At 36.3% G+C, this 12,724-nt stretch overlaps 1 protein-coding gene across 1 annotated transcript in view; it reads left to right on the top strand.

Moving 5' to 3' along the window:
- LOC138152696 (myosin-8) overlaps positions 1-12,724 on the top strand; it is a 48,674-nt gene that overhangs the window by 16,553 nt on the left and 19,397 nt on the right. The window contains exons 13-22 of the mRNA XM_069076783.1: positions 622-740; positions 1,915-2,064; positions 2,166-2,336; positions 3,361-3,670; positions 3,780-3,847; positions 5,643-5,730; positions 5,820-5,937; positions 7,291-7,414; positions 7,520-7,656; positions 10,431-10,686. Coding sequence (XP_068932884.1) covers positions 622-740; positions 1,915-2,064; positions 2,166-2,336; positions 3,361-3,670; positions 3,780-3,847; positions 5,643-5,730; positions 5,820-5,937; positions 7,291-7,414; positions 7,520-7,656; positions 10,431-10,686 — 1,541 coding nt within the window. The remainder of the gene's footprint in view (positions 1-621; positions 741-1,914; positions 2,065-2,165; positions 2,337-3,360; positions 3,671-3,779; positions 3,848-5,642; positions 5,731-5,819; positions 5,938-7,290; positions 7,415-7,519; positions 7,657-10,430; positions 10,687-12,724) is intronic.

Below are 12,724 nucleotides of genomic sequence, written 5' to 3'. Positions count from 1 at the left end.
AGAGAGAGAGAGAGAGAGAGAGAGAGAGAGAGTATAATTTGAGGCAGGATAACTCACCAACAAGAGGAAGTTGGTGACACAGTGTACTGGGGTTGGAATCAGGAAGACTCATCTTCCTGAGTGCAAATCTGGTCTCAGATACTTACTAGCTGTGTAACCCTGGGCAAGTCATTCAACCCTGTTTGCCTTGGTTCCTCATTTATAAATGAGCTGGAAAAGGAAATGACAAAGCATGCCAGTATCTTTGCCAAGAAAACTCAAAAATGAGATCACAAAAAAATTGGACACAACTAAAAAAAATTAAAAAACATGACAACAACAAACTACTAACAACCAGGGATATAAAGGAAGAATGTAACTCCTGACCCGAAATGATGATAATAATGATGATGGCTATGACAACCCCAAGGATACTTGCAACAAATGCAAGACAAAAATACATCTTGGTCATTGGAGTTTAATGGAAAGTATGAGCCATGATATGAAAGGGGCAGCACTTAAATCCCTGCAAAGGATTGGTGATCTACAAAAAAAAGCAGAAGTTGCTGTAAAAAAACTTGATTGGCAGGTCAGGAGGCGGCAAGCACGATAATCTAACTTTATTTCATCCTACTCCCACAGTTGCTGACAAGGCTGCCTATCTCCAAAGTCTGAATTCTGCTGACCTCCTTAAAGCATTGTGCTACCCTAGAGTGAAGGTTGGCAATGAATATGTCACCAAAGGCCAGACTGTGCAGCAGGTAAATTTGTTATTTAAACTTATTATGAGGGATTGGTACATTTTTTTTTAATGAGAAGGAGCAGATGAATTTTTTTGGCATAATTATTAATATTGACATACAACATTGCTTACATGTTTAAGTGCAAAGTGTTCCTAATTTGCCAAAATTTATCTTACTCAAACAAACAAAAAATACTGAATTTAAATACTCCATTTTAAAATATTCTTGACTGTCAGATGCATCTGAATAACTTGCTTTAACAAAAGATACAAGGCTTGAGGAGTTCTTTTTTTCCTTTTCTTTTCTTTTTTAAAGCAATCAGGGGTTAAGTAACTTGCTCAAGGCTACATGGCCAGTTATTTCTGGGTGTGGTGCTGAGTATCTGAGCCCGGATTCGATCCCCAGGTCATCCTGACACTGGAGCCAGTGCTCTTACTCACTGAGCCAAAAGGAGTTCTTTTCTTATAAGAAGTGTCTCTCTGTCACTTAAGCTGGAGAGGGAATGGTCTGGCAAGCTGTCTTCCTGGAATCAGGATGATGAGTCTTCCTGAGTTCATACTCAGACATACTTGATGTATGACCCTGGGCAAGTCACTTAACTCTGTTTGCCTCATTTTCTTCATTTATTAAATGAGCTTCTAGGTTGTTGTTGTATTTGTCCTTCATTTTTTTTTAAGCAATCAGGGTTAAGTAACTTGCTCAAGGTTACACAGCCAGTTATTTCTGGGTGTGGTGCTAAGTATCTGAGCCCGGATTCAATCCCCAGGTCATCCCGACACTGGGGCTGGTGCTCTTACTCGCTGAGCCACCTGGATGCCCCTAAGCAATTGGGGTCAAGTAACTTGCTCGAGGTTACACAGCCAGGTGTTTCTGGGTGGGTGCTAAGTGTCTGAGCCCGGATTTGATCCCCAGGTCATCCCAACACTGGGGCCGGTGCTCTTACTTGCTGTGCTACCTGGTCGCCCCTGTCCTTCATTTTAAAAAAAGACCAAGATATCAGGGAGATGATGCATGACTTGCAGCTGACTTTGAGTGAGGGAGGGCTGTGCAAGGTCACCAGCCTCACTTTCTTCTTTAGAACCAGCAGAACCCAGTGACCTGATATTCTCAGTATGACTGGAGATGACCCCGGGATTGGTACATTTTTTACATTCCTCTAGTAGTTCTATGAATTAACCCACTGTCTTTGAAGGTGCATAATGCTGTGGGTGCCCTGGCAAAAGCTGTCTATGAGAAGATGTTCCTGTGGATGGTCACTCGCATCAACCAGCAGCTGGACACCAAGCAGCCCAGACAGTACTTCATCGGAGTCCTGGACATTGCAGGCTTCGAGATCTTTGATGTGAGTAACCAAATTCTAAATACATCAGTCTACAGCCTAACTTAATTTACCATGACATTCCATATTTCTCCAGTCTCACTCAAAGTGTTTGATTCACTCAGTTTAACAGCCTAGAGCAGCTGTGCATCAACTTCACCAATGAGAAACTGCAACAGTTCTTCAACCACCACATGTTCGTGCTGGAGCAGGAAGAGTACAAGAAGGAAGGCATCGAGTGGGAGTTCATCGACTTCGGGATGGACCTGGCTGCCTGCATCGAGCTCATTGAGAAGGTGCGCTTGGGCTTTTTTGAAAAGTAGTTTAATCATATCATTATTCAAGGTTGACTGGTTTTCTCATATGTCTCCTCAAAGACAGCCAATGCAACTCTTGTCACTGTTAATTATATTCAATCAAGTTTGAGGTTGGGGTATTTAAAATGTTGCATGTCATAATTTGAAAAGAACTTTGCTTTCCCAACTCATACATAGAAAGAATGAGAGAGAACACTTTCTTACAATAATTGACATGGAAGCTGTTTTAAAGCACAACAAAACATACTAACCGTTCTGGGCTTATGGGTTGTTGTTTTTTTTTTTTCTTAATTACCTTCCTTTATTATGATAGAAGATATTACCATTTAAATCAAATCTACTTCTTATTTTTTATTTTAAATAATTCATAAATGACTTATCAGAAAAAATTTAGTCCTATTATTCCTCATAATCACGAGCCAAATAACTACTAATTTCAAAATCTAGAAACCAAGCAACAGAATTCAAGTTATTTTAATTCTTTCCATGTAAACAGCAAAGAAACTTAAAAATATTAAAGACATTCAATTTGGGGGGTTATTTTAAATTTCAATGTAATTATAATATTCTAGGATACATTCTTCTGGATCAGCAAGGTTGAATTTATTGATAAAAACTTGAAAAGTGAACTCACTTGTCTAAGAAAAATATTTTAAAATAAACAGCATTTGAAAATAAACTCTCACTTTGAAATTTGGATTCTATATATCCTGTTTTCTTTTCTCTTTAGAAACAAAGCTATTCATAATGTGATTGTCTTATAACATGATAGTAGTGATGGAACTATTGCATAATATGAGGGACAACTCATTAAGTGGGCAAGATTGCTTTTAATGAGTATAACCAAATCATTTTTTCCAAAATAAATTTATTTTCTTGATCTGTGACATGAATTTGCTTAATTTAGGGCCGCCGTGCATGACCCAAAGAAATTATAATCATGTCAACATTTACTTTTGAAAGAGTATGGTTTGAAATCCAATGTCTCTCCTCTGTCTTTTAGCCACTGGGAATTTTCTCCATCCTGGAAGAGGAATGTATGTTCCCCAAAGCAACAGACACATCTTTCAAGAACAAGTTATATGACCAGCATCTTGGCAAGTCTAGCAACTTCCAGAAACCAAAGCCCACCAAAGGGAAGGATGAAGCCCATTTCTCTCTGATACACTATGCTGGCACTGTAGACTACAACATTACAGGCTGGCTAGACAAGAATAAGGACCCCCTGAATGAGACAGTGGTTGGACTCTACCAGAAATCGTCAATGAAAACTCTGGCTTATCTCTTCTCTGCATATGCTGCAGCTGAAGCAGGTAATAACATCTGCAATATTTGTCTAAACATATTGATTCCTACAGAATTATCAAGTAACATTCCAGAGTCCAGATTCTATTTTAATTGATGCATTTTTTCCCATCTCAGACGGTGGAGCAAAGAAAAGTTCCAAGAAGAAGGGTTCGTCTTTCCAGACAGTGTCAGCTCTTTTCAGGGTACAGTGCAAACTTAATTCAATGTTCTCTAGTCAATTTGAAGAAATGCTTACAATCATTGCACTTTGAATAAACTTTGTTTGGAGGGATAAGGAAATTCTAACTTCTTATTCCTGTCACTTGAGTGTTTAATTTTGTCCTGAGGACCCTGAGAAATTAGTTAGTCCAGGAAACCAGTCCTACCTAGAATTTAGAGGCTGAAACTATGTTTCTGCATAGTTAAGACAAGAATAATTACAAAATTATCATGCAAATTTGTCTTTTTTCTTCCTTCCTCACACCTGCCATAGAGATGGCCACCATTAGACCCAAATAGGTGTGTGTATACATATGCAAAACTATTGTATACATACTTCTATTTTCCAGTTCTCTCTAGACAAGTTTTTTCAAAAAGTTGTTGCTGTTCATTTGTGACTCTTTGTGACCGCATTTAAAATTTTCTTGGCAAAAATACTAGGGTAGGGGAGTCTAGGTGGTGCAGTGAGTAAGAGCACTGGGCCCGGAGTCGGGAGGACCTGGGATCAGTTCCGGCCTCAGATACTTAACACCCACACAAAAAATAACTGACCGTAACCTTGGGCAAGTTATTTAACCCTGATTGCTTTAAAAAAAAAAATACTAGGGTAGTTTGCCATGTCCTTCTCCAGCTCATTTTACAGATGAGAAAACCAAGACAGAGTTAAGTGACTTGCCCAGGGTCACACAGCTGGAATCTGAAGTAAAATTTGAACTCAGGAAGATAAGTCTTCTTGACCCCAGGCCCAACATTCTCTCTATTGTACCACCTACCTGCCCTTATGACATCCAAATGAGACCAATCAGTATAATAAGGGTTTAAGAGAACATGTCATATGAGGATTGGTTCAAGGCACTAGAGATATTTCAGAGAAAAGACAAAGGGAAGGGGGGGTAAGGGGCAGAGAACAAGGAAGGGAAATGACAGCTACTTTTTAAGTATTTGAAAGGCTAGAATATAGACCTGTTCTGTTTGGCCCCAGAAGAGAAAATTAAAAGAAAATGGTAGAAGTTGAAGAGAGGTTAATTTCAATTTGAGGTAAGAAAAATTTCAAAAGATTCAAATCTGTCCAAAAGTGGTGTGGGTTGTCTTGGAGGAGGAGTGGGTCCATCTACCCCTCAATTCATTAAGGATCTTCAAGCAGAAACTGAATGACTATTTGTGGAGATGCTACAGAAGGAGTTGATTAGATATGGGTTGGACTAAATAGCTTCTGAAATCTTTCCAAACATGAGAGAGATTTTGTGATTCTGTGCATTAGGAATTCCTTTCCTACCTGCCCTATTGTGTTGTTGTGAGATAATACATAGGAGTGCTTTTTAAGCCCTATAAGTATAAGGTTGTTACAGTATGCTGATAGAGAGGTTTTAGAGTCATGAAGACCCGAGTCAAAGCCCCACCTCTATTACATACTGGCAGTGTGACAAAAACAGGTCATTTAAACTCCCAGTGTTCTATAAGACTATAGGTTGCAGAACAGTTGCTGAAAGTTTCCTCTCTGGGATTTGCCAACAACAATGAAATCACAATCCAGACACTAAAATGACATCAGCATTCTTAATTCCTTGAGTGGCACACATTGTTACTTACTTTAAGAAAGCAACTATTCACAAGGCTATTCAGGAGCCTACTTGAAATGCTATTCTTGCTGGAAGACTTGTCTTTGGCAGGAATTTTTGGTCAGATACATGTCAAACAGGCATTTGAGGTCCCTTCTAGTTCAGAGGTTCTGTGACTTTGATGTGATCTACATTCATGAAACATCATGTGGCCTCCTAGGAGAATTTAAACAAGCTGATGACCAACCTGAGGAGCACTCACCCTCATTTTGTGCGGTGCATCATTCCCAATGAAACCAAGACCCCTGGTGAGATATTCTCGGATTAAAATACACATTGGTTATGAGTTCTTCATTTTGCAAGACAGTGAACATGTCTATATGGTGCTTTCTTTCAGGTGCCATGGAACATGAACTTGTCCTGCACCAGCTGAGGTGCAACGGTGTGCTAGAAGGCATCAGAATCTGCCGGAAAGGATTCCCAAGCCGAATCCTGTATGGAGATTTCAAACAGAGGTCAGTCTTTCTTTGGCATATTTCATATAATACAATGATGCAACCTTCAAAATTTCACCATTGCAATGTTATAAAATACTGCACGTACCATGTTTAACTGGTTGTATGACTGAGCAAACAAAATGTTGCAAGGGATAGAATAGCATGACAGATGAAAATGAATACTTTTTGAAGATGGGAAATATATATGGATTAAACAGTGAAAAAACAGATTTTCCCAGGACACAGTTAATGAAATTTCATGAAGTCAGAGTAGTATAGTGCAAAGAATACTGGATTTGGAGTCAAATGATATGGATTAAAATTCTACTGTTTTTTACTCCCTATGTGACGTTGGACAAGTCACTCCACCTCTTCTCATCCTCAGATTTCCCATCTGTACAAGAGTTGACCATGAAAGCCTTCAGTTCCTCAATGATTTTGATTTTTATCTTTCTTCTGAGGTTATCATTAGTATTTATTTGTATTTTTTTTCTTTTTTTTAATCTAGACTTACAACTATTTTACAACTTATTGTTTTAGAAAGTTGCCTGGGTGGTTGAGATGTTAAGTGATTTCTTCATGGTCATACAGGATTGTGTCAGTGAATCAAAAATCGTTTAATAAGTGCTATCTGCCAGGCACTATTCTAAGGCTGAGGGTATAAAGAAAGGCAAAAACATGGTTTCTGCCTCCAAGGAGGGTACATTCTAATGCATATAAATAACTAGGTACATACAAAATAAATAAACAAATAGCATATGGAAGGTAATCAGAGAGGGGAAAACACTGACAGAGAGATTTGAATTCAGGTTCCAATGTGGGCACTCTCCAGACTTGGAGTCAAAAAGAACTGAATTCAAATCCATTCTCAGACATCTACTAGCTGTGTGACTCTCAGCATGTCACTTAACCTTACTAGCTGTGTGACTCTCAGCATGTCACTTAACTTCTGTTTGCCTCAGTTTCCTCATCTGTACAATATGGATAGGAATAGTACCTATCTCCTCGAGTTATTGTGAGAATCAAATAAAATAATTGTGAAACACCTAGCACAGTGCCTGTAACACAGTAAGCACTCTATAAATATTAGCTATTTGTTATGCTGAACTGCTTCTCTTGAGATTGTTATATTCACAAATTCAATCAGAAATAGTTATTTGTTACCTGCTAGGTGCTCACTGGAAGCCTACAAAGCTATCTAGTCTACCCTGCTAGGGCTATCAAGGTATGTGACACATAACCATCTGATTCATGGTGTTTCTATTATTCTACTGGTGGAAGTTCATTGAAATTGACAAGCAACAAATTAATTACCTACTGTACTAATGTTTCTGTGGGTTATATCACTTTCCAATTTGTTTAATCCAACAGATACAAGGTTTTAAATGCAAGTGCTATTCCCGAAGGACAATTCATTGATAGCAAGAAGGCTTCTGAGAAGCTTCTTGGGTCTATTGACGTGGACCACACCCAGTATAAATTTGGTCACACCAAGGTATAAGCACTAATTTTTTTTGTGTCTGACATAATAGCATAAGTGACTTCTACCATGTTTGTGCTTCCTGGAAAATGAAAATTATGATTTTTTTTCTTTACTAAGGTTTTCTTCAAAGCTGGTCTTCTGGGTCTCTTGGAGGAGATGAGAGATGATAAACTAGCACAGATTATCACCCGAACTCAAGCCATGTGCAGAGGATTTCTCATGAGGGTAGAGTACCAGAAAATGCTGCAAAGAAGGTAACAATAATAACAACAGTGTCTCTGCTTTTGTTTCAATTCTCCTAGAGACATAGAATCACCAAATTTTAGCAGTGGAGAAATAAGCATTAAAAAGAACCCAGCTGTTCCAACCTCCCACCTAGCAGCAATCACCTAGCTAACATTCCTAAAAGATTCTGCTTGGACACTCCTTAGTAAGAAGGGCTCACTACTTCACACAGCAAAGTATTTAGAGCCCGGTCACATCATATCTCACTTGCTTGCTTGACTCTAATATCTTCCTACTAATCTATTCTACACATATCTCCTAGAAAAATTCCTTGTGAAGAAAATTTTCACCATCTTGCTAAACAAAAAAAAAAATCTTGTTTAGGAACCTATTGTAGTTTCAAAAGCCCTCTAAAACTTGACATTTCATGATCAAGCAAAGTCTTGGTTTCATCATTCATTATTTCTAAATAAATCAGTTGGATGCTTACTGAGTCCTTTCCATTGCATTGCTCTTTCCTATTTCTGCTCATTCTATTTCCCTCATCTAAAAGACTCTCTCATCTAATCTCAACCTATTTGTATTCCCTTTAAAAGTGCAGCTCAAAATTAGCAGGAGCAACAGAGATGTAGCTTAATAAATATAATTTCCTAGGTCCAGAAGAGGGATTGGATACAGGTTATGTGTACCCAATGAGCTAATGCCACACACTTATTTTTATTTTTTTTTAGGTTATATAAATTGCATTTTAATTCCCAATGATAAGTATAGGAATTGAAACATATCAGCAAAGTGCATTTACATGTTTTAATGCATCTATGAGTTCATTGCACCCAGCCATTATAGAGTATATCTATGACTGATGTAAAAGTCCAAGTGTTAAAGCTTCATTGTCATTGATCAAGAAAATACTTTATGATCTTGACATATCTTTTCCATTTTTTATTGATTTCTTCTCCTTCCTGTTTCACCATTCAATGTCCTTGGTATGATCTCTCTCTGTCTCTGTCTCTATCTCCCTCTGTGTATCTTTCTCTATCTCTGTCTCCTCTGTCCCTCTGTTTATTTCTTCTCACTGCATCTTGTTGTTTTATGAGACATTACGATTTGTTATCTTCTACTAACCTCTATAAGATTTTACAAATGAGTTGCTAATTAAGCTGATGTGACCCTTCACTGCAATATCTTTCCACTTGGCGAGACGATTAAATATTTTCTGATGAACGAAGTTTAGGAATCTTTTGGTTTCCTCATTGTGACAATTAATATACATTAAACTTCCTCAAGGAATGTTGTTTGTCTCTGATATAAGCCATCCTTTTATTCATTTCTGATTTTTAACAAAATTAATATATTTATTAAAAAGTGAGAGTGAATGAAAGACGGGTACTTAGCTATTTCCAAAGCAGTTACAACTGAGGGGAAAATTTTTTTCCATATTTATCCCTTCTTTTGTAACTTAATATTTAGGCAATAGATGATTCTTAGCTTTCCAAAAAAAGATGTATCACTCAAAATGTTGACTTTAGAAATTTTTAGGTTTTTTTCATTTGTTTGTTTTATTGTGGTGTTCTTGACCACCAAAATTTTGGATAGTGGGAGTTATAAAGTATAAGGAGGAGAATCTCAGATCATGTACAGGGCAGAAAATTCTTTACCTGATGTGAGTTACATTGTGAATTAACATACCAATCAGTAAATACTTAACACAGCATTGAGCTAGATACCTACCTCTTTATTTATTTTTCCTCAGTTCTATTAGTTAATTGTTTAATTTTGCCTCAAGGTGAAATTTGGTCTTGATAAATTGATCCTATCTTTCCTCTGCATCAGCCAAGTTATTAGGTTCTTCTGGAGAAACTATATTTAGATATTAAGTTAAGGATTTAAATTTAAGCATATTCTTTGGAGAGAAAGAACCATTCAATGAATTATGACCTCAAGGAAATTATTATTCAGTTCAGGAGAAAATATAAGATGTGACTCCTGTCCTCAAGGAGTTCTCAATCTAGTTGTAGATAAGAATAACATGAAACAAGTAGAGAACACTATAAAACAATATATAGTCAAATACTAATTAGTATATTGCATTCCAGAATTTAAAAAAAAAACTGAGAAGTTGGTGGAGTTTCAGAATAATGAGGAATAAATGAAATAACTATCTACCAGCTTAGTTTAGGAATGGCAATTTGCAAACATTTCATGATTTTGATCTGCATAGCAAGGGCCAAGAAGTACTCTGCTTCCTCACCCTACCTTCCACTCTCAAATCACAAACATATTGTTTTTAAAAACAGGTCCTATATTAAGAGTAATTAACACTGTATATATATTCAAATATGGGTATGCATTCTATTTTACCAAAAGGACAAAACTGAGTCATTAATGCATAGATTCACGAACTCATCCATATGTAGATTTTTTATTTATTGGAATTCATTAGTAAAGCAGCATTTTTACAAACTTTATCTTGTCTATAGAAATAGAAGGGACATTAATTAAAATAGGATGATATTTACAATAATTTAGTTTAAAAAAAAAACATTTAGCCAGGGGAGGCTAGGTGGCACAGTGAATAGAGGCCCTGGAGTCAGGAGGATCTGAGTTCAAATCTGGCCTCAGACACTTAACAAAAACAAAAACTAGCCATGTTACCTTAGGCAAGTCACTTACCCCAATTGCCCTCCAAAAAAAGCAAAAAAAAAAATAAAAAACATTCAACACCTACCATGGACAAGAAAACTGTGCCAGCCCTGGTACTATTAGTACAGAAGCTCAATTTGGTTTTTTGTTAACATTTCAGAGAAGCCCTCTTCTGTATCCAGTACAATGTCCGTGCTTTCATGAATGTCAAGCATTGGCCTTGGATGAAATTATTCTTTAAAATCAAACCTCTGCTCAAGAGTGCTGAAACTGAGAAGGAGATGGCCACCATGAAAGAGGAATTTGAGAAAACAAAAGAAAGTCTTGCAAAATCAGAAGCAAAGAGAAAAGAGTTAGAAGAAAAAATGGTATCTCTCTTGAAAGAGAAAAATGACCTGCAGCTCCAAGTTCAATCAGTGAGTATTCAGCATTCAAATAAGAGGCTACTATTATTGAATGCAATCTAAAAGGAACATTTCTATTATCCTACAATTCTAAGTAATGCCTTGGATTGACAGAAAGTTACTTCTTTCTACAAGATACTCAGATAAATCTTGTTTTTCATAATTTTTCATTCCTCGTATAAATTCTACCCACTTATAGGATGTAATCTTTTTCATATGTTTAGACTTTTGCTGATACTTTTATTAAAGATTATTTATTTTTGTTTTTATCGGGGATATTGGTCTATAACAGGAATCCTTACTCTTTTTTGTGTGGTATGCACCAGAAACAGTAACCTGTTTTAAAATAATTTTATGGATTCCAGATTAAGAATTCCTGATATAGTTTTTTTTTCTGCTTTGTATCTTCATGGTTTAGTTATATAGACAATATTTGTCTCATAAAAAGAATTTAATAGGAAGTCTTTTCCCATTTTTCTAACAGCTCAAGTAATAATGGATTAATTGTTCTTTGACAGAATTCATTTATAAATCCATTTAGTCTTGGGGTTTTTTCCTCCGAGAGTTCAATTATGGCTTTTTTTAATTGAGTTATTTAAATTACCTCTCATTCTGTTAATCTGGGTATTTTTTGTTTTTGTAAATATTGAGCCATTTCATTTCAGTTATCAGTTTTATTAGCATTTAATTGAACGAAATGGTTTGAAATAATTTCCTTTATTCTTCCTTTCTTGTGAATTCTTATGAATGGGCAATTTGATTTTCCTCTCTTTTCTGATAAGATTCCTTCTTTTTCTAATAAGATTAGTTGATAATTTTTTTTTCAAAAATCTGGCTCCAAGTTTTATTCATTAATTCAATAGGTTTATTGTCCATTTTGTAAATCTTTTTTTATTTCTTGAATTTATATTTTCATATAATTTAGAGGGATTTTATTTGCTTTTTTGTTTTTTTGTTTTAAAATACAGGTCCAATTCATTTATTTTTGTTTTACTTTTGTTGATGAAAGCTTTTAGAGATAGAAATTCCACTGCCTACCATGGGAACTCTTTGACTTCTTCCCAAAGAGGCAGTTAGACAGTGTAGTGGACTTATAGTTAAAAAAAAAAAAAAGGATAGACTTCTAATCATATATGTATGTGTCCTTTGCTTCTTTCTTGATCGCTGGAATATGGGCCTGGTAGTGGTATCACTGGGGCAAATGGTTTGCTGAATCCTTTCTTTAGAAGTTCTTTATTGTTTGGGGACATGCATAGGGGATAGGTAGTAGTGGTGATTGGTGAAAAAAAATGTTTTTCTGCATTTGTTTTTGATGTTTTAATGACAATGATTTCTTTGCTATTTCTCAAATAAGACATTCCATGCCTTTCACTGTCTGTCCCTCATGTCTAGAATATTGTCCCTTTTCATCTCTGCCTCCTGGCTTCCTCATAGAAGGCCTTTCCTGATCCCCTTCAATGCTAACCTCTTACCTTTGCTATTACCTCCATTTACCCTGTATATCTCTTGCATGTACACAGTCGTTTGCATGTCGAACCCTGTGAAACCCCTGAGGACAATGACGAGTTTTGCTTTTCATCGTGTCTTCCTTGCTCAGTACTAGATCTGGCACATAGTAGGGACTAAGAGTAGCAGTTGTTATTCCAACAACAAGAAAGCGGAGATGGTGAGGTCAAGAAATTTCAAGAAAACCCAGTTAAAAAAAATTAAAAAATGAAAGAACCAAAACAAAAAAAACCCAGTTCTCTTCCCCCAGTAAAGCATTTCTTCTAATAGATTTTGTTACTTCTTTTCACCCTTAAAGACAATCATCTCATTATCTGTCTAAGTCCTGTTTCCTAGGAGGCATTAGTTAAGTTTCTATGTGTAGGCAATGCTATATTCCTATTTGTCTTTTGGGAATTTTTGAAGCCAACATAATAAAATTAGCTATGCTTCTTTAAAATAAAAAAACATTCATCATAATTCAGTAAGTATGGCTTTTTCTCTTCAAAGAACATGCTTAAAGTTTAAATCCCTGATGCAATAACCAAATGCATTTTCTCCGCAG

The sequence above is a fragment of the Petaurus breviceps genome, unplaced genomic scaffold (assembly GCF_028583685.1).
Source record: "Petaurus breviceps papuanus isolate PSGF00001 unplaced genomic scaffold, PetGlider_PUasm1.0 90925, whole genome shotgun sequence".
Lineage (NCBI taxonomy): Eukaryota > Metazoa > Chordata > Mammalia > Diprotodontia > Petauridae > Petaurus > Petaurus breviceps.
Note: the sequence above shows the minus strand (reverse complement) of the source record. Positions and strands in the feature narration are given on the sequence as shown.